At 38.4% G+C, this 23,644-nt stretch overlaps 1 protein-coding gene across 2 annotated transcripts in view; it reads right to left on the bottom strand.

The window, feature by feature from the left end:
• Positions 1-23,644, bottom strand: part of LOC137641389 (uncharacterized) — a 211,212-nt gene that overhangs the window by 36,899 nt on the left and 150,669 nt on the right. For both annotated transcript variants that reach the window (XM_068373907.1, XM_068373906.1), the window contains exons 4-6: positions 18,654-18,779; positions 4,144-4,213; positions 978-2,704 (exon numbers count right to left, since the gene is read on the bottom strand). In XM_068373907.1, the coding sequence (XP_068230008.1) occupies positions 978-2,704; positions 4,144-4,213; positions 18,654-18,779 (1,923 nt within the window). The remainder of the gene's footprint in view (positions 1-977; positions 2,705-4,143; positions 4,214-18,653; positions 18,780-23,644) is intronic.

The raw sequence follows: 23,644 nt of genomic DNA, 5'->3' as shown, positions 1-23,644 counted from the left end.
AGCCCTACTACAGAAATATACTCCTAAAACTTTACCTGTTACTTTGCCGTATTATTATTATCATTATTATTAATTAATAAGCTATAACCCTAGTTGGAAAAGCAGAATGCTATAAGCCCAGTGGCCCCAACACGGAAAATAGCCCAGTGAGGAAAGGAAACAAGGAAAAATAAAATATTTTAAAGACAGTAATATTAAAATAAATAATTCCTATATAAACTATAAATAATTTAACAAAACAAGAGGATGAGAAATTAGATAGAATAGTGTGCCCGAGAGTGCCATCAAGCAAGAGAACTCTAACCCAAGACAGTGGAAGACCATGCTACAGAGGCTATGGCACTACCCAAGACTAGAGAACAATGGTTTGATTTTGGAGTGTCCTTCTCCTAGAAATAAGAGAAAATAAGAGAATAAGAGAATTATTGTTTGTGAATTGGACTGAGATTGGATAGGATAGGATATGTGCATTCGACTCCAAGGGGAATTGTAAAAAAAATATCCCCTTGTCCAGGCAAATTATAAAGGAAAAATCAATTAGTGATGGTAATCATTAAGTTTTAAAAGGATCCTCAGTCAAATTAAATTTAAAATCATGCTTGATGGACTAGAAATTTCTACAACAATACTTACACATACTCATGTAAAATCAGGCTAAATAATAATCTACTAAACATGTTTACCAACAATTTTCTATCAATAAATTCTATCCCTTATTCAGTTTCTTCCATCTTCAGCATGTACTTTTGTAGATTGGGCTTAATAAATGCAATATTTCAGTTGTTTCTACCTCACCTACATTTATTTACTCAACTATCAAATGATATGCATGGTTAAGTTATCAAAACTAAATTGTAACTAGAACACCAAGAGGAAATACCCATTTTATAGCACATTTTTAAAGTTAACAAGAAAAATTTGTATCTATTACAATAAAATCTTTAAAAAAAAGGGAACTAACTAGTAAGAAAACTCACCTGGGGTGGTAGATTTAAGCAGGTCTGGTAGTTCATCACTATCATCAGCTGGTTCCTTTGAGCTATCTTGTTTTTTGGTAACTTTCAACTTTTTGCTTCTTTTCTGAGACGGTTCTCGTTTTCTCTTTGGCACATTTTTTTGTTTCAAAGCACTCTCAATGACTGTCTCACTTGCAACTTTCATATTGCTATTGCTTTCAGAAGCCTCATTCTCCGATATACTGGCATCCATTTTTGAATGACTCTTATCAAATTCTGATAAAGAGGAGTCTGCTTCCTCCACTTCATCTCTAGTACATGATATATCAGTGTCACTTCTAAAGCTCTCGCCTAAGGTCACCTCATGATCAGTTTCCCCTTCTTGACTTGTATCCAACTCTCCCTTATCACTAGCGGAACTGTCACAACTTTCATCCATCTGATGGCTATCATCTACGTCCTCATCCATACCACTGCTTGTGACCACTTGCTCTGAATCTGACTGATCAGGTAATTCTCTTCTAGTTTCTGAACATTCACTATCTTTGTTCGTAACAGATACTTGTTTTGACCTATTTTCATTATCTTTTACATAATCATCATCAGAAATATGTTCTGTCAAAGATTCCAAATGCCTGTCATCAATGTTCTGGTCTGGTGACACCTCCGTCTCTCGTACTTGGTTTGACAGCACCAATGAATCTTGTACCGGTTTTGGGCTTTTGCCATTAGTCTCAGCATTGCTGTTTATATATTTATCATTAGATATCTTGGTTACAGGCGATACTTCACTTGGAATGTGTACCTCTGTAACCTTGGGACTATGATTTTCTTCTTCATGGACAAAGGCATCATCTTTTTTATTAACATGATTAGAACCAGGTGAATTACATGTATTTGAAACCTCACTATCTGTAAATTTGCTATTATCATCAGGACTTTGAGGCATTACTGGGGATCCTCCTGGTCCCTCTTGCTTACATTCTTCTACTTCCTCATCCATTAACAATGGAGACTGTGTTGTTATTTCATCAGTTGATATTCTTTTTGGTGCAGATTCATTTTGTGCTAATTCAGAATAAAGAGGTTGTGACTCCTCCTCTTCTTCTTCCTCTTCCTCTTCCACGACTCCTTCTGATTCCTCCTCAATAATCTCTGGGGACTGAGGCTCACTACCTACGTCAACAACTTCTGGAGACCGTGATACAACACCTACAGGATACCCAACCACCTTTCTAGATTCATAAGAAAGAGGTGTACTGTTGCTTGGCACTTTTGAAAAATGCCTCTCCTCAATACCTAACTTTAAATTTGTCTCTCTGTGACTATGAGATACATCTCTAGCAGGCCCATACTGGGCTAAACTGTGACGATGCATATCAGGTGACAAACCACTGCCACTAGTGTGAACTTCTTCAGGAGAATCACTCCTACCATAATCAGCCTGTTCGTCTACACTGGCAACCTCATTCCTGACAGACAACTGTGACTGACCATGCTTGTAAGAATCTGTCAAATGGCTAGATGCTTTTATAGGATCTAAGCTCTGCATTTCCCTCGGTAAAGTTTGAGGGTCTCGATCAAAATCCTCCTCTATGTAACAGTCACTGTCATCGCTTTCCTCCTGCTTACCAACATCTACCAGCTGGGTGTTATTACTATGGGGGCTTCTCATCTTGCCAGAATCAAAGGGAGTAGGACCTTCAGATTCCCCAATGACTACCTCTCCCGGCAAACACCCCTGGGGTCTGAAACCAAGAGAAGACAAAGATGAGAAACCCCTCATAAATGTAATAACAGGCTGCTATCTATACCCTATGCTAATCTATCAGTATCCCCAAATTTCTAGACTGAATACAATGAAATAATAATTCAATTAAGTTATGCACAAAATAAATTCTTTGATAAAGCCCATTACATTGTATAAAAAACTCTAAATCATGTGCATCTCTAATTCTAAAGGACAATTCATTCCCTATAATGCTAAAAACCAAGAGCCAAGATTATCTAACAGCCAATTTCTTCTTTCTATTCACCTAGCAAACATCAAGAGTTTGATCAGATACGTTTTAGCCAAGATATACCCCCATGAACTGTTTTCGGTGCAAGAGCTGAAAATCCTAAAGTCAAAGTTTAAAACAAGTGAAATATTCATGAAAAAGATGATTAGAACACTGTACTTCATAAACTTTTAATTTGCCCGCATTTCACAAATCTTTAATAAAATGCCTACAAATTTTTCTAATCATGAAAACAATATAAATTTATGTATGTGGGCTAGATGTTAGTTTTCCTCAACAAAGGTATAAAGGTAAATGACCCAAAGTGATGTCATCTGAAAAGATTAAAATAAATCTAATTCCTAGCTTTTCAATACATTGAAAAAATGTAAGGATGAATACGACTTTTGCAATCAGATACTATGCCATAAGAAAATGAAAACTTGTAACAAAATTTATATTTCAAGGCTAATGAAGTCATTAAAATTACAGTAATGTTTAGTTTAGTGGATTGAAGGTTGACCTCAACAGAATTAAAGTGTACTTTTACATTGACTAGTAAGATTTGAGAAAAATCCTAACCAAAATTCAAACTTTATTGGTCTAATAAAAATTATTTTTCAAATATGTCCCAGCTTCTTTCAACTTCATAGGGCACAGTCTAAAAATAAGATCATGTAACAAAAATACTTTGATTCTTTTGCTAAATAACAGTTATTTGCTTGTGATAAATTCAATATGGACTTATGCTTCTGCACAATACAATCTTTATTTAAGCTTTAAAACCGTGGGAGTATAAACAACTCAGAATCTGCTAAAGATATCTACAGATGTTATAACTTTTACCCTAAAAAATCTATCAAATTTGGCAGGATAAAAGAAGAAAAGTTGAAAAAATTACAAGTTTATTTGCTTTTCATTTTTACAGCCCCCAAAATAAGAAGCAATGCCATAACCTCATACTTCTGTCAAAGCAGAAGTATTAGAGTGGCAAAATGACGGAACATGCTCACCCAACACAAAAATTCCTTTAACAAAAATTCATAATTATTATAAAGGTCAGCGTCATAACATGTTACACAAGAGACCAAAGAATCCTAGTATTCTAAGATCATCCGAAACATTTCAAAGAACCAAATGAAGTCTAAGCTGCAGGGAAAAAAAACTGATACAGTAACAATTATTACCTTTCTATATGTGTACTATGGGGATCAGACGATAAATCCGGCTCAAAGATGCGGGGGTTCGTAGGGGCGTCTGAAATTGTCAACAAATTAAAAAGAGAATCTGATATTTAACATATTCTATCCCTTCTTGCTTCCTCAAATAGCTTCTTCATCTTAGGAAAAACAAAAAATTCAGAAAATACATAATAAAGAGCACAGAACTACAAAATCCTTGAAAAGGGGAGCTAACCATTAATGATCTAATTTCATGGGACTGAGAGTAACATTTGGGTGAAGTGCTATAAATGATGAAGGGCACCTAAGATGGGCCACTCAAAATGTAGACATAATCTTGATACAAAAACACAGTGCTTGCACAATCAGTATCATCTTTCCATAATACATTCACTTGACTGATATAACTACATACTTCAACGAAAAGAGTAAATAGAAAATGATTTAAAATATATTGTATATGTATGTAAATACTATATACCTATGTAAATCGTGTTCCTTATCAAATATTTCAAGACACATACAGTATAAACTTTGATAAATCTTCAAAAGCAATGTACAACTACATCTCAATTAGAAAGGGGAAAATGAGAATAAAATTTACACAAGGTCATTTCAACGACTAATATAATTTCTTTGCAGTGGAGAAGTCAAATTTGGTTGTGCTTTCTTGCCTTATCCTGTGCATGCAGTAAAAAGCTTCCACTCAAAAATTACACAAAACTTACATTATCTAAGCTATACAGGATACCAATATACTATCCAACTTACGCAACCAATCCCAGCAAGAGCAGGAAAATGTGACTTTACCACAGCAAGGGTAAACTTAATTTACTCTCATAAATATGAAAACTTCTACAAACTACATCTCCTATGCTTATATATCATCTAAGAGGCACAAATATACAACTTACTATGAGTGTAAAAAGTATAAAAAAAAAAAAAAAAAAAAAAAAACCTGCTGAATCGGACCAATATATCAAAACAATTCACAAGGTCCTTTTCAGTAAATGTACACAAGTTTCAAAAAACCATTACGTAGTCAATTATCAGCAATGACCTCATCCTTACTAAATAATCTACCGGGCATGACATGAACTCTATAAATTAATAAATTCATATAAATATTGTATATCACTTCTCCCCAATAAAAAAAAAAAATTATATTACAAAATTTACAATCTTTTTTGCAATAGACCCTATTTCCAGGATGGTTCCCACAATAACTATATCATTTTAAGACATTATTGAATTATATTTTTTTCTACCATTGCACAGTAGTGTATTTTCACACCCCCAGAAAAAACCAATATTTGTACTATAGACAAAAATGTCGGTCCACTATAAAGCCAATGATCACAAGATTACCATTTCACCAGTTTCAATTTGAACTGACAAAGTCAAGACCTTCACAAATTATGGGGTACAATCAACTGGTCTTGGAGATGAAAGAAATATAAATTCTATACCAAAATAGTGATGGACAATATATAAAATTTATGATAAAGTAAAAAAAAAATACCATTTCACCAGTTTCAATTTGAACTTACAAAGTCAAGACCTTCACAAATTATGGGGTACAATCAACTGGTCTTGGGAGATGAAAGAAATATAAAATCTATACCAAAATGGTGATGGACAATATATAAAATTTATGATAAAGTAAAAAAAAAAATAATTTATTTTTTCTTCATTGGTATAAACTACCACTTTGGAGATGAGATGTTATAAGAAATTATATTTCTTAGTTTAGCAAAATATGTATAATTCACCGAGTTACAAAGATACACAATGCTGGATCACAGAGAAAAGAAACATTAATAAAAGCTCAAACTACACAAATAATAATTCAACCTTTATTGGCTGTTCCAATAGTTAAGAATTCTTTTGTTTACAGTTACTTCATCTGTGATGCGGCTCCTCAAAGCACTAAGTACTACATTGATTATAATAATAAAAAAAAAAAAAAGTCTTCAAAATTACCTATACAAGACTATTTTGCAGTATACTTCATACTGCATCCCTTTTATCAATTATTTCTTTGGATAAGTTAATAAAAGAAAAAAAACCTACTACGCCTTCCTTACTAACTAGGGAAGGGCGGCTGGTTTTTTAATCTTAACTCTTCGTCTAATATTCTGTACTTCATCCTAACCAATACCTGTCATCAGGAGCCCTTTACCAATGCCTTTTTATATAGACGATCAAGTGATTATTTTTCTATACTCAACCGATTTAATCTTTTACTTTATATAAATTATTTTTCCTTGATTACAATATTATTTAGATAAACTCTAATTTTCTTCTATAAGTTACTAATAATGATCATTTAAAAAAAAAAAAATACATTTTGGTGAAATTATCATACTAACCTGACAACATTCAAATAGTCTGCTTGACTATTCAATAATAATAATAATAATAATAATAATAATAATAATAATAATAATAATATATTCTACTTTACTTCATAAGTATAAGAAATTGAAAGGCACATGAACAGAGTAACACATTAGTCCAGCCTTGACTGAAATTTTTTTGTTAATAACCGCACCTAAAAAAAAAAAGAATTACAACAGTAGTGTAAGCTAACATAGTCTTAGCTAGTGAGAGCAAAAGCTAACATAGTCTTAGCTAGTGTGAGCAAAAGCTAACATAGTCTTAGCTAGTGAGAGCAAAAGCTAACATAGTCTTAGCTAGTGAGAGCAAAAGCTAACTTAGTCTTAGCTAGTGAGAGCAAAAGCTAACATAGTCTTCGCTAGTGTGAGCAAAAGCTAACATAATCTTAGCTAGTGAGAGCAAAAGCTAACATAGTCTTAGCTAGTGTGAGCAAAAGCTAACATAGTCTTAGCTAGTGAGAGCAAAAGCTAACATAGTCTTAGCTAGTGAGAGCAATGTTATCAAAACTACAAAATAAAAAACTTGAAAACAATATTTTGAATATTGTCACAGATTTATTTTCTTCTAAGTTATGTTTGAGTCCTATGTAACCCAGCATTCATAGTTGTAATTTCCTTCACAGTACTAGAACACAAAAAGCACAAAAATCTTAAAATTTTATGTTTTGTTTATACTGTACAATACAAGTCTCTTATTTATACCTATGACTACACAGCCACTCAAGGGCAGAGCGATGTCATGCCGAATACCTGCTCCAACTACCGTACTTTAACAAGAAAACGACACAGCTTTTAATATACCCATGACATTTACAGACCAATTTGACCTCATAAATATTTGACACTCCATTCCCAAGTCAAAACTGATCACTTGCTAGTTGGCAGCACTGCGAATATCCATCTCTAGTTTGCAGGACTATAAGAGTAAATGACCGGTTTATAGCAACACATGAAAATTTGGTTTAAAACTATATTTCACCTTACACACCCCAAATTTATGAAGCCTAATTTGCAAACTTGGAAAGCTCCAGCAAAGTGAGGAAAAAACCCATCATTTGGTGATTAAACACAATCCTATTGAGTACTCAAAGGCTTGAAAACATTTTTTTTCTTCATTTCTAAAAAAGAAAAAATATTTCTTATTGACAAATAATTAGAAATCACAAAAAAATTTAAATATGAATACTAGAGAGAGGTTTAAATGTATGAAAAGAAAATATCTTTTATTCCACCTTTTTTGCAAAAATCTAAAGAGATTCTATTAACAGCTTAACCTCAGAGGGCATAGTTGCTGGTTTCAAATATATTCCATATTAACGTAAAAATTCAAGAAAAAATTGAAGAATATTCTCACTTCCACCTCTCAATCCAACTTTATAATAGATCTTATGCCAGCAGTAGCAATCCCCTTAAAGGAGGTTTATTACTATTGTTATTATAAGCTGGGCTATAACCCTAGTTGGAAAAGCAAGATGCTATAAGCCCAAGGGCTCCAACGGGGAAAAATAGCCCAGTGAGAAAGAGAAATAAGGAAATACAAAAAATACTAGAGAAGAATAAAAAAAAAATAAAATATTTCAAGAACAGTAAGAACATTTAATGGAGAACAAGTCTGCTGACCAGGAAGTAGTAACCACCATCACAAGGCTATCAAGTTTCAAGGACGTAGTGTCTGGGTAAAGTGTGTGCGCTACTCCAATTGGAGTTCTTAACCCTTTTACCCCCAAAGGACGTACTGGTACGTTTCACAAAACCCATCCCTTTACCCCCATGGATGTACCGGTACGTCCTTGCAAAAAACTGCTATAACATTTTTTTTTTTTCCATATTTTTGATAATTTCTTGAGAAAATTCAGGCATTTTCCAAGAGAATGAGACCAACCTGATCCCTCTATGACAAAAATTAAGGCTGTTACAGCAATTTTAAAAAAAATATACTGCAAAATGTGCTGGGAAAAAAATAACCCCCTGGGGGTTAAGGGTTGGAAATTTACAAAGAGGCTGGGGGTAAAAGGGTTAATCAGTGGCACCAATAACATTAACCAAGGTGATGATATTCGGATCTACCTTAGGAACGGTAAAACAAAAACTCCACCACCTTTCAATAAGTTTCCAGTTTTCCTATCAATACAGACCAAAGTCTTTTTGATATGGGAGATCACTTTGGAGCAAGGCTAGCAGACAACAGATTCTAGATCAGTTTTAAAATGAGTTGGAGAGTTGGAATCCCAGAATGGCAATCAAATTATTATATATCTAAGGCAAGAATAATATGCCATAACTTGCTATTCTGATGTGTTTGCTTCTTTACATTACAAATTCCTTTATAGCAAGCAGCAGTATTTTGAGTATGCACTTAAAAGTTTTTTGGTTTAAATTCATAAATGACCTACCATTCCATCCATCAATTGTAAACCCTGTAAGGTTGAAATATCACTAAGTTGAACCCTGGAAAAGCAAGGTACATCTCAAATACAGCTCTTAGAAATAAGTGCCAAACATATAATATAGCAAGATACTGTCATATGAGGACACTTTACCTACTATTAACAGTCAACGCACTAGCTCAAGCAGCTATTCAGCAATCTTTGTCTACCTTAAGCAGGATTCTCGCACATAGGGAAAAATAAGAGGTTCGTAAATTCTGTGGAAAACCATGATGCATTTTTTCATATTTACAAAACAAATATTCTGTAAATTTTTAGCCACATGTGCACTGAATATCGAGTGGCACTTGAGAAATCTTTTATGAAGTGATTACATTTGGAATTTGACAATGTTATGTTGCACTTTGCACAGACTTGGCATTGTTTTCAATAATAAATTGTTCACATACATATAAATTTTTCAATAAATATTACCAGATAAAGATTTGTTTCATTCACTCACTCCAAGATAAAAAATAAATAGTTATTCTTCACATCCTGCCTTAAGCGACGCCCTTCACATTCTACAAACACGAACTTCTCAAAGTATCAAGAAAGTAACATTTCCTTACTTGTGATATGAAAATATGCTGGCGATAAGTAAAGTTCTGCACTGGGCACCTTACTGAATACCTCCTTCTCCAGCTTTCACTTAAGGGTGCTATTAAGAATAGCACTCACTGAATATCTGCTCATCCACAAAAAATACTCTTTTATCATGTTACCAATGACCAGGAAAATATACATAAAAAAATTACATGAAATTTAAAAAGAAAAATCTAAGAGTTATGAGTAACTAAACAAAGCAAACCTTTATCCTTTATTACAACATTAAATAAAGCACTGAACCAATGCCAGTTAATCTGAATAGTCTTCCCATTCTTATATTTCAATTAATTTCACTGATTTGACTCATAAGCTTAAATATGGGGACAGTCTAAATGATACTATTTATTGAGATTAATAGGATATGTTACAATATATTATATGTACTAAAATTCAGAAAATAAAGATCGGCAATATATTGTAGTTAAAGATATTGACCATCACAAATTGTGTATTTTTATTTATAACTGCATATTGATTGAAAAATCACAAATTTTAAAAGTAATTTGTATTTTTTTCTAATAATACAAACCCCAGTCTTTTAATACAAATGATTCAAGGGCAGCTACAACTCGACAATTAAAAACTTTTTACGGGGTGTTGGCAATACTGTAGTCTGTAGTTAGCGATCGTCTCAAAACACTAGGGAGCACGGAACAGTCTAACTATACAAACCTGGGGTCTTTACATATGAGAATGATAACAGCGAAGGTGGAATACAGCTATATAACATTTAACTAGGTGTCAACAACCGTTTGGGATCTTATCAGTCGGGAGTGGGAAAGCACCACCCCCTCCTTTCACTACATAACTTTGATTGCAGCTGGGATTTCCAATTTGTCATTCGTTCTTACACAAATCAAACCCTCATTCTTTTCATAGGAGACTCATCCTTAGGAGGGAAGTAGTCCCCTTTCCTACTGGCTGGAAATTCTTAGCCTGGATTTCTACACTAGAGAATCCTGACACTTAATAAACTAGCGGCGTGACAGTGCCAATAGGTCAACGGCCCGTGTACTGGTGGTGTAAGAACACTTCCATGACAATGTCTCAAGGCAAAATATAAGCCAAAGGTTTGCACATATATACACACTGTGGGTTAACCCCCCACACACAATCCCCCTCCCAAGGAGAGTGGAGAAAAGTATTATATTATGTATAGAACAGCTATGAGCTACATGGGCCTTACCTCCAGTCAAATGGAATCCCAGCTGACAGCGTGTTGGATGCTGTGCCCCAGGGGAGAGGGAGATGAAAAGAAAAGGCAAGTCATTCTTTACATTCACCCCCAACTAAAATTGAACCACTGTCCTTGATTGACAGTGGAGGAAGGAGTCGTGACTCACCTTCCTCCCGTGGAAACAAGGATAGAGTCTTTACTGAGGCATTCCAAAAGTGGAGGGTCTCCCTCTTAGGCACCTGCTTTAGGAACCTGGAGATGATGGCATCATGCCTCTTCAGTATGCAATTGGCCCACTGGTTCGCAGAATTCTGCATTAGGAATTCCACCGTCCTTCATCAATAAGGGCAATGTTTTTGAAGACCTAATAGTTTTTAGGGGTCAGAAAATTCTTCGGTGGCGGTTAAAGAGTAGGTCTAGTTGTCTTCCATGTTAGGGCATCTGCTGCTGAAAATATAACTGGCTGTGCAGTCGACTTATCCAAGTCAAGCCTTCAGCTAAGGCCAAAATTGCCAGATCTAAAGGCAAGGGAGAGGGGGAAGTCCTGAACAAAGTAGTACTTCCTCTGTCCCACAATTGGTGGAGGAAAGTAACTTTGATGATTTCCCAGCCCTCAGGGAAACTTTCCTTGCACAAATCTGCAAATCTATTTTGTTAATGGACTTATGCTCCCAAGATAGACCATGGAAGCTGGAGGCAAGGATTGTTGACGCTTGGATCCCGAAAAAAGAGATTTATTGCCAAATTCTTCCCTTTAGGAAACGAGATAGGGGCCTCGCCGAGACCATTAACTATCCTAATACAGGAGAGACCTGCAAGAATGCAGGAAAGTCAACTCCAACTCAATTTCCTCCATATCAGGAGCCTTACGGTTACTGGTGAGAGAAGTGGCTTATAGAGGAGTCTGAATCACTGATCAAATTATCTTCCACCTCCAAAGCCACAACCGGACGATCTTGGTGCAGGTCCTCGGAGAGGATTGAAAGCTGTCAGAGCAGGCACTGCACGCTGGACTTGCTTCTGAAGACTAGGGTCTTCCAAGAGTTTTGGAAACCCAGTTCTCCAGAAGCGAAGCTTCATCCTTCCTTTCACAAGCCTTGTTTGTGGAGAAGGCCAGAAAGATGGAAATCTCCTTAGAACCCCTTTGCTTACTTGAACTTCACGTAAGCCTCTACTGGTTCTTGCTTGGTATGTGAAACAGCGATGGAAGGCACGGTGTAAACAGAATCAATCAGCGACAGACTGCAATGCTCAATGTAAGGGATCTCCCTTGGAGACTTTGATCCACTGAGTCTCAGATTGGAAAGTGTCCCCAGGAGGCGGTGTTACTTGCCTTTTAGGTTTATGTCTCTGATCCAATTTTATTGGGACAATGCCCAATTCCTCCCATGAAGGGTCTACAACAGATGCCTTGTATTTCCAAGTATTGCTGCAATCTAGAAATCTGCAGCGGAGGAGAAAGGTCTAGAGGGCACGAGATCAAGCAGGAGGAACTCCCTTCTGTCAGCTCAACAAGGGAATGCGCTGAAGTCATCCCTAGCAGGAGCAGAAACTCTCTCCTAATGTAGAACTTCAAAAGTTCAAAGTTGGAGCAAATGCTTTTTTGTTGACCAGGCAGACATGAGTCTTTTTACAGTTTATTTATGACATATTTGTTTTTGATGTTGTTAATAGTTTATATATGACATGTCTGTTTTGACGTTGTTACTTATTTTAGAATGATTTATTGTTAATTTGTTCTCTTCATTTATTTATTTCCTTATTTCCTTTCCTCACTGGGCTATTTTTCCCTGTTGGAGCCCCTGGGCTTATAGCATCTTGCTTTTCCAACTAGGGTTGTAGCTTGGATAGTGATAGTAATAATAATAATAATAATAATAATAATGTGCCCCCCAAAACCAACACTTTTACAAGCCTATTCCTTGATGGGGAGGAAACCAGAAGCCCCAAGGAAGGCCACAAGACACGCAGAGCATCTTGAACAGAAGACTTCGCCACAGGAAGTAGCCCTCCCTGACCCGACAATTGCACCAGCGTTAAAGGGCTACACCTCTTACTTGATCGCCCGCCAAAGGAGGTTGAGCGAGAAGAGCTGGAGAGAAGGGCACCAGGCGAGAAGGAGAAGAGTTGGGGCTTCTTCAACTTTGAGAAAGACCCTGAAAAGGGAAGAATCCATTATAGACTTCTCCTCCTGCCATACTGCTCAAACTGGAAGGATGGCCACTCCCGACACTTATTGCATGGAGATGCCTGTGTGCAAGTGTCCTCTGCATGCAAGGCCAAGCCGGTGAGAATTGTCTTCCTTTGCGGGACGCATAAGCGGTTCGCCATGCATCCTCACTAAGCAAGTGCAACTTTCACACCTGTTAAAGAAAAAAAGAAATTTTAATTTCAAGCCTGTACTCCAGATTGGAAGAGATACGTTCGCTCTTAATCATGCCTGAAATCATAGTGGTGTAGTCCTGAGTGAGTGAGGGGGGTTGCTTCCACACTCCCTACTGGTAACTAACCCAAACGGTTGTTGACACCTAATCAAGTTTTATAGCTGCATTCCAGCTTCACTATTATCATTCTTCAATATGCAGAACAAGGGTTTGTATTCATTAGGAAGAAAGAAAATTTTAAAGCCAAGCTTGAAGAGATGCCAATAGCAGCATGTCTGTGTTACTCAGCAGCAAGATCAAAGGGGCTATTCAGTGTACCAGCAAAAGGGGCGGGGAAAGCTGGCCACTAACCACCAGCTATTGCCGACACCTTGTTACTGTATAAGTTTTTAACCGACGAGTTCCAGCTGCACTCGAATCCATTCTAGTATTAAAGGATAAAAGGTTTGTATGCGTGTGGGAGCAAACAAGAGTTTAGACTACCTGCTGTCAAGAAGCACTTCAACGGAAACAGATTAATCATTATTATATAACTACACTGAGCAGAAAGTCCAAATATATAAAAAAAAAAAATTTATATATAGACCTTTCAAATCATAAAAAGCATTTTGATATATGGTATTGACATATAAAAATAGAAATTTACCAACATCAGTTTCTACTCTTAGAAATAAAGACCTTACTATATCCAGCTCTGCAGAAGACAAGGAAACAGTATAAAATGTGTAAGCTTTAATTAAAAGCTTTGCCTTCATATTGCACTACACAATATAAACATTATATTTGACTCTATTAGAACAATGAGTCATAAAATTATCTGTTGATTTTAATACACAGTACCACATTCTAATAACAATTCTAATCAAATTGTTTCTTCTTATCATATCCCAACACTGCACTATGTGCTTTCCTTCTGCTTCTTCAGTTGAAACTATCACAGCTTTTCTTTCCATGCTTCAATTGGTAAGCTCAAGTATCTTGTGTTTAACTAAATCAACAGCCATTTCAATTTTCCTTCTATTCAAATAATGTGCTGTATTTTTTAGAGAGATTTCTATTATTACTGGTACAAACTACGCATTTTTCTTCAGTGCACTACTGTGGTTATATAGATTTGTACTTCACTTTGACTTGAAAACTCCTAGAATTTCAATTTTTTCACTAATTTCCAGAAATTGCAAATGTAGTGTATTTAGTGTGATCAAAATACAACCCCTTTAATTGCTTTACACCACAGTGGAGTATGTTTCCATACAAAAGTTTACACTGTAATGAGATAAATCCTTTTATCCTTTCTATAATTGTGCAACTTGAAAACTAATTCAATAGCCTTTGTCATCCTCATTTTGTTGAAAACATTACATGATGTAGCAGGGAAAACTATTAGAAAAAAAACTAGTTCTCAGTGATGATTAACCAATCATCTTCATGAAAATAACTTCATTGTGAAATGAAGTAACTTACTATAGTCCATTTCTTTTATCGAGGCAGATTTGCACCGACGCGCAGCGGTGCCCTTTTAGCTCGGAAAATTTTCCTGACCGCTGATTGGTTAGAATTATCTCGTCCAACCAATCAGCGATCAGGAAACTTTTCCGAGCTAAAAGGGCACCGCTGTGAGTCGGTGCAAATCTGCATTGCTGAAAGAAATGGACTATAGTTTCTTCCTAACACATATTTCAGTACGCACAAATTTACTGATTGTGTTCATCTATTAGCCGCATGAAACTAATATAATCCCCCACCCACCCAACCAAGGCCATCTGGGTGTTGACAGATACAAAACAGAAAAAAAACCTCTCAACCTAAATATGCATATTCACTACAAAGTAGTTTACACCAACTAATATTATTGTACATAGTTTTAAATAGTTTTGTACCTAGATACTTAAGCAAAATTATTGATTTTTTTTCCATTTATAGCCTTCTCTCATTATCCTACTTGGAGATGAGAAATAAATTTAAAGCACTTGCAGCCTCACTAAACTCTTTGATACTCATTCAATCTCAATTCCTATAAACTCGTGGGGAAAAAACATAATTCAAGAATTTTAAAAGGCATTCGTACATTACAAAAAATTTACACAAGGACAAAAAGATTTCAAATAAGAGTATACTTGACTTCGGCATGAGTAATAAATCAAACTGAATGAAACATTAATATTGAATCCAGTCTTAAATATGAACCTATACGTTTTGAAAAGTACAATTATGGTGGCAGTCCTATATATATAACCAAATAGCCTCTGAAAACCGACTTTTCTAGAGATGAAATACGTTAGAAAAAATCTCTACAGTATACGATAAGTCGGCTTATCTTAAATTTTGAATACGTATACAATAAGAAACATTTTAAAATATACACATTCAATCTTGCAGAAATCTTGTGGATATCCTCACAAGTTATCTTTATCTTCTCTGCTAGAAGAATATTTTTCACTATAGTTACCAGGATAACTAACCTGGTGATAACTTTTTCCCTCACTTCTTTGACTTAATGAAGTTCCAGAAACTTCTGGCAGATTACGCCTGTGGGTCTGAATATCACTAGAAGGAACATCACTAACACGCTGCCACTGAGTTTCGTAAGCAGAGACCTCTTGGCCACTAAATTCCGAGGAGGAGGAAGAAGAGGATGGGATTATGACGTGCTCTTGACCACTAGTATCTATGTGCAGCATAAGATTATTAAGATCTACATTTGGACCTAGCTGAGTTGGATCTATGTAGAGGGTTCGTGTAGCTCCATCTTCTAAAGTGGCCTCTACCGCCATCAAATTACTATTAGCCTCACTCAACGATGAAGTGGGTGCAGTTGGTACAGTGTTTCCATGGGCATCGACAGCAACCAGCATGTATGAGGTTCCTGAACTGGACATCACAGCAGGATCTCCAGACTTAGAATGATACACTCTTTCTGAGGACACCCCTAACTTATTATACAAGGCACTACCTTCAAGAGTAACCTTCTCTGAAGTACTAGGCCCTTTTTCATGCACCATGCTGCGATCCTGGGTACTTAAATTCAAAACTTGTGGCATATCTTCAACTTCTTCAGTTTGTTCCACATATTCTTCACTGAAACTCTTTCGTACTTTATCACGAATTAAAGCAGTGGGTGAGCTTTCAGCATCAATAGTTTCTGTGAGTTTATCAATATTTTGAGTTAGTTTATCTGTATCTTTCATAAATTCCTCAATATCTTCAGAAGGGGCAGCTACAACTTCATGTTCATGGGACTCTTTAGGGAGGGGTGAAGGAGACAGCTCTTTGGGGTAAGATTTCATTTTGTGTGTACTATCTTCTTCACCATATTCTTCATGTTTTTCTGCATGTCTTGACCCAGAATCATGATAACCACTTGGCATACTGCTGCCACCAGGGGTTGAAAGGAGCGATCTGTGAGCCTTGTGTAAAGCATATGGTTCAAGTGGCTTCCCTGTGTCTTCAAGCTCCTGTTCATCATAAGCTTCATATACCTTTCCTTCAGTGTGAATTCTGCTGTAAGAGGATTCACTACTTTTAGAATTCTTATATTTGCCAAAGTTATACTGTTGCTTTGGCTCATACACATCAGGTTCACCGGGAGATTCATGGCCCTTGCTTACACTAGTTTCCTGACTTTGGTCAAACTCTGTTGAAAAGAAGTCGCCAGCTTTCCATAATCTACTTCTATTTCCAGTTCCAACATTTCTATCTTTACTCTTTTTACATTCCTCATACATTCCACTGCTATCCTGCTGGTAACTTCTGTCTGAACTTCTCTGGCTGTCTGGCTCCAATTCCTCTTTCGACTTTTTCTGTGGCTTGTAACTTTTACTAGCATCATAACTTCCACTATGAGCATCAAATTCATACGGTTCCTTTGTTCTTTCAGTGTGAGAAACATCCTTTACTTCCTCGGTATTGGCAATATCTAGTGCTCCTTCCTCCTCAAATTCATAATTTCTAGCGTAACTTCCAGTTTCTCGACTAGCAACATCCTCCTCTTCTGATTCATAATCTGGTAACAGCTCAGAGGAATCCTCCACATTTGGAGCATTGTCAGGATCTTTTTTGACCGAACTCTGTGGCAGACCCCTTTCATATTCGCTATCAGAGTCCTCTGCTTTCAAAGACTTCTCTTCAGGCGACTCACTTCTACAAGACAAGTTGTCCCTCGCAGACCTAAGATCGTCATAGTTGGACAAGCTGGAAGAATCATGTGGAGATTTGTATGTCTCCTGAAGAAGTCTATACTTCTGTAAAGATTCATAAGGTTTCTTAGGTGGCTCATACGGTTCATGAGGTGATTCACCTATCTCATCCACGTACTCGTATATGTCAGCAGAAGATTTCTGGCTTACATCTTGTGTAGCTTTAACTGTATCTTTTTTTAAGTCCTCCTTTTCTGTTTCGTCACAGATGAAAGATTTGCTCTCAACCGAATCACTTGAAGTTGACTTTGAACATGATTCCTCCTCTATCTTTAGTGGCGATAAGCTTTCAGACTTAGACATCACTTCCGAAGACTCTTCCTTGACATCACTAGTAACCCCTAATTCTGGTTGTATCTCTGATTTTGGAGGATCCTTTTTGTCTTCTTCTCCCTCCTCCTCCTCTTCTTCCTCTTTTTCACTCTTCACTCCATTGCCATTCTCAAATACAACTTCACTAGTATCCTGGTTATTGCTTTCTCCTGGTGAATTTTCTTCCTCATCTGAGTCAACATTCTTGTCATAATACTTTTCCCAGTCACTGCAATCACTATCAGAATCATTACTTACGTATTTTGAGGTCTGGCTTGAATTGGAATTAACAATGCTTGGCGTTGTTGCAAGCAGAGCATCAAAAGCAGAATTTACATCCTCAGCTTTAGGCATAGGCATACGTTCATGATTCGGCAATGGAGGAGGGTACCCATCATCATCGCTGTATCCATCATCAGAATCATCATCCATGGCCCCAGAGACTTCAGCTCTGCCATTAGTAGCATTACTGGAACCAGGTGCTTCCTCTTCCTCATCATCCCAATCCTGCAACAACTGTTGAGTATCATGTCCTTCTTTTGGAGCACCCAATACTTCACCATTAGTATGAGAATGGTCCACAGCATTCTTTCCCTTTGGTGGACGGCCCCTCTTTTTGCCATCTTTGTTAGCCTTTGATCCCCCAGGCTTTCTCCTTCTCCGTCCTGGAATCTTGATCCCAGTATCAAAGTCGTATACTTTTTTCAAGTGAGCTTTGTTGTGCCACACAATGACATTGATCCGAGTGCACGTGAACCCACAGAGAATACACTTGAACCAATTGGAAGCATTGAGGCTATCCTCAATCACTTCCCTTTTGGGCTGTTCCAGTATTCTGACCTGGTGTTGAATAATAACCCCTTTAATCTTACCATTTCCTGCATTTCTCAGCCCTGACTTCTTATAAACAACAGCCTGCCCAATATCTGACCCAATCTTTGACCCTTCATCCTTCTTCTTCTTGGCCTTGGGTAGACCAAATCCTAAATCACTATAATCTACTCTGCGCTTACCCATTACTTCGCCCATAGTCTGTAGGATGTTCATGTCACCGCCAGTCAGCTTTTCTGCAGTAACAATGTCACTTTCAAATTTCCTTAAGAGATCAACCTCACCATGAGACTGATTCTTGTTTATATCTGAAAATACAAAAGTAAAAATTTTTATATGCCTTCTGATTATGTTAACACATAAAAATCATAAACTAAATAATAATACACATCTGAAACCAAAGTACAAGAAAAAATTATTAAAAAAAAAAATCTACATGAAATTGTCATTATTTACATCTATCTATCTATTTACCAAGGCACTTCCCCCAATTTTAAGGGGTAGCCGACATCAAACAAATGAACAAAAGGGGACCTCTCCTCTCTCCGCTCCTCTCAGCCCGACGAGGGATTCAGCCGAGTTTGGCTGGTACTGCTAGGGTGCCACAGCCCACCCTCCCCCGTTGTCCATCACAGAAGAAGTTTCATACGCTGAATCCCCTACTGCTGCTACCTCCGTAATCACCAAGGCAACCAGAGGAAGCAGCAGGGCCTACCGGAACTGCGTCACAATCGCTCGCCATTCATTCCTATTTCTACCACGCTCTTTTGCCTCTCTCACATCTATCCCCCTATCGCCCAGAGCATTCTTCACTCCATCCATCCACCCAAACCTTAGCCTTCCTCTTGTACTTCTCCCATCAACTCTTGCATTCATCACCTTCCTTAGCACACAGCCACTTTCCATTCTCTCAACATGCCCAAAACACCTAAACACATTCATATCCGCTAAATAATTTCTTACACCTGTTCTCACCCTCACTACTTCGTTCCTAACCCTATCTAATCGAGATACACCAGCAATACTCCTCAGAAACTTCTCAAACAATTTCAATTTCTGTCTCTCTGTCACTTTCATTCCAACTCCAGTCCATACATCACAATAGGTACAATCACTTTCTCATACAGAACTCGCTTTACATTCATGTCTAACCCTCTATTCTTTACCACTCCCTTCACTGCCAACATTTTGCACCCTTCATTCTCTCTTGTGACGTACATCTGCTTCCACTCCACCATTTGCTGCAACAACAGACCCCAAGTACTTAAACTGATCTATTTCCTCAAGTAATTCTCCATTCAACACGACATGCAAACTCGCACCACCCTCCGTTCTCATGCATCTCAAAACCTTACTCTTACGTTAACTGTCAACTTCCTTCTCTCACATAGTCTTCCAAACTGTCACTAATCGACCAAGCTTCTCTTCCAAGTCTGCAACCAGTACAGTATCATCTGCAAACAACAACTGATTTACCCTCCCATTCATGATCACTCTCGTCTATTAGTTTGAATCCTCGATCAAGCACTCTAGCATTCACCTCTCTCACCTCTCCATCAACAAACATGTTGAACAACCATGGCGACATCACACATCCCTGTCTCAGCCCCACTCTCACCGGACACCAATCGCTAATTTCATTTCCTATCCTAACACACGCTTTACTACCTTTGTAGAAACTCTTCACTGCTTGCAACAACCTTCCACCAACTCCATATAACCTCATCACATTCCACATCGCTTCCCTATCAATTCTATCATGCGCTTTCTCCAGATCCATAAACGCAACATACACCTCCTTGCCTTTTGCTAAATATTTCTCGCATATCTGCCTAACTGTAAAAATCTCATTCATACATCCCCTCCCTCTTCTAAAACCACCCTGTACTTCTAAGACTGCATTCTCTGTTTTTTCCTTAATCCTATCAATTAGTTCTCTACCATACACTTTTCCAACCACACTCATTAGCATAATATCCCTAGAATTAAAACACTCATGCACATCTCCCTTACCCTTATACAGTATAGTGGTAGAATATTCTCACACACCCAGTCTACTGATACCATTGACAATATAAAACACATATTAAACAATCTCACCAACAATTCAAGTACAGTCACATCCCATTCCTTTAACATCTTAGTTCTTACACCATCCATACCAGGTGCTTTTACTACACTTATTTCATCTAATACTCTCCTAATTTCCTATCTCATAATCTCTCATTCTCGTCTCCCATCACTGGCACCTCAATACCTGCAACAGCAATCATATCTACCTCCCTATTATCCTCAACATTCTGTAAACTTTCAAAATATTCTGTCCACCTTTCCCTTCCCTCCTCTCCTTTTAACAACCCTTCCATATTCTCTTCACTTCTTTCCAAAACTTCTTCCTATTCTCTTCATATGAACGACCCAATCCCTGACCCCACCTCCAGTCAGCCGGCCTCTTTGCCTCAGCTACCTTACGTTTTATTTCCACATTTTTCTCTTTATATCTTTCATACTTCTCTACACTAGTACTCTGCAGTCATTCAAACACCATCTTTTTCTCTTCCACTTTTGTCTTCACTCCTTCATTCCACCATTCACTACCCTTCCTCATGTTGCCTCCAACAATCCTCTTGCCACCTACATCACTTGCAATCCCAACAAAATTTTCTTTTACTAACTTTCACTCCTCTAAATTACCAGTTTCTCTCACTTTCACTCTGTAATATGCTATTTCCAACCTTTCTTGATATTCACTTTTTACCTCAGGTTTTATTAACTCTTCAACCTTCATTACCTCCCTTTTACATCCCCCACACTATTCCCCCACTTTTTTTGCTACAACTAATTTTCCTTCCACCAAAAAATGATCAGACATACCATTAGCTTGTCTTTCAATCTTCCAAACATTCTTCTAGTTATCAACACATAATCCATTAATGCCATTTCTACCACTCTTATCCATGTATACTTGTTATTATATCACAAATTTTAAGTAAATTGTATTTTTCCTAACAGTACTTACCTCGAACTACTTTCTTAGGAGTATCTGGGATCTCCTCCCAACCGACCAGAGTTTTGAGTAGTTTACCCTAGTCCCGTTTTCTATGAGGGGTAACCTCAGGTGGAGTGATACGCGCCCTGAGGCTAACCCCAGGTCAGAGAACATGCTTGCTCAGGTCTCGATCTCCAGTAAGTTCTTGATAGCTTAGGTATCTATGAACTCAAGCAAGGCACTCGGGGTAGGATGGGCGGGCCATTACCCGAAAATAGTTCGAGGTAAGTACTATTAAGAAAAATACAAATTACTTAAAATTTGTGATTTGTTCCAACACGGAGTACTTACCTCGAACTACTTTCTTATGAGACTTATACCTTAGGAGGTGGGAGTGGCCTTCAGGACCTAGAGACCGTGACGAGTATAGAAGAGGAACCTAGGTAGGAGACTAGGTTCTGCTGACCTCAAGGAAAACACGAGAAAATAGGGAAAACTACGCAAAAAAACCATCTTAGTGTCTAAGTAACTCACTTCTGCAAGAATCCTAGGAAACATGTCCTTCCAATGATAGTGTATCCCATGGCAGTTTCAGGGGGCTACCCGAGTCATTTACGGTAAGGGAATAGGGGAAGGAAGAACAAGGGGGTGCAGGAAGGAACCTGTCTCTCTTGGACTTGCTACCTGCAGTTACCACTGGGGCTACACCTTTAAACCGTTTGGAGCGCGGAAATGACGGGACCGAGCGAGAACCCGTCCAGGGACTTTCTCGAGTAGTCCTTCAAGTAGTGAGCCGTAAAGGTCGACTGGCTAGGCCAAGTACCTGCCCTTAGGATTTGGCCCACTGCCATGTTTTTCTCAAACGCCAATGAAGTATTTAGACCCATAATATCGTGGGGTCTGGGCTTTCCTGGAAGGGGGACCCCTGCACTACTGTAGGCCCTGACGATCACTTGCCTTAGCCAGAAGGAGATAGTGTTCTTGGAGACTGGCTTCTTCACAGTCCCGAGGGAAATGAACAGACTCTTGATCTCGGGACGAAGTCTGGCTGTCCTCTCTAAATACTGCCATACTGCCCTGACAGGGCACAGCAGCAAGTCCCTCGGATTGTCCGAGCGAGGGATAGCTGGCACTGAGAACCCTTCAACTTTGGGGTCCCCAACACCTGGATTCTGAGTCTTGGCTACGAAGGAGGGTAAGAATCTGAAGGTAGCTTCTCGCCAGCCCTTCGAGTGTGAGATCTCGTACGACAGGCCATGAATCTCACCTACTCTTTGCTGATGCCAGAGCTAAACGAAAGACTGCCTTGAGGGTGAGCTCCTTGTCTAGAATGTCTTTTAGAGGCTCGAAGGGAGGTTCCGAAAGCATCTTCAGTACCCTAGCCACACCCCCCTGGGGCACTCTAGCAGCTTGGGGGGAACACGACTGCTCGAAGCTCTTGATGAGCGTCAAGATATGTCTGGAGGCACCTAGGTCTAGGTCCTTCAGGAGTAAGACTTGGGATGGACGTACCCACTCCGTCCCTGAGATAGACCAAGAAGTCTGCTATCTCGTGAATGGAGGCCCCTAACGGCCTGATGTTCTTCGAGGAGCACCCCTTAGAAAAGGTAGCCCACTACGCCTGGTACACCTCAACTGACGAACGCCTCAGGTACCCTGACATCCTTGATGCCGTCCTCGACGGAAATCCTTCCTTTCTCAGGAGACGCTCTATAACCTCCACGCGTGAAGGCGGAGGGACCGAGGGTTTTCGTGGAACCTCTGGAAGTGAGGCTGCCGCAGAAGGTCTGGTCTGTCTGGAAGTCGCCCAGGTGGAAGGAGTGCCAGTTCCTTTAGATCCGCGAACCACTCTCTCTCTGGCCACCAGGGCGCTACCAAAGTCACCCACAGGTTGGCCGTCCGTCTCACTCTGTGAGGACCTGTCTGAGCATCCCGAAGGGTGGGAAGTCGTTAACGTCGAGGTTGTCCCAAGGGTGTTGGAAGATGTCCTCGAACGCTGCTGCTGGATCTGGCACAGGAAAACAAAACACAGGGAGCTGTGCGTTTAGTCTCGTGGCGAAAAGGTCTATCACCGGCGAGCCCCACTTCAGAAAGAGGGTTTTGACCACTTCTGAGTGTAGGGACCACTTGACCCATCCTGCTGAGGACGTCGGCCAGGACGTTTCTCTTCCCCGGAGAGAACCT

This window comes from Palaemon carinicauda, chromosome 5, assembly GCF_036898095.1.
Source record: "Palaemon carinicauda isolate YSFRI2023 chromosome 5, ASM3689809v2, whole genome shotgun sequence".
Lineage (NCBI taxonomy): Eukaryota > Metazoa > Arthropoda > Malacostraca > Decapoda > Palaemonidae > Palaemon > Palaemon carinicauda.
This window is presented reverse-complemented; position numbering and strand designations above follow the sequence as displayed.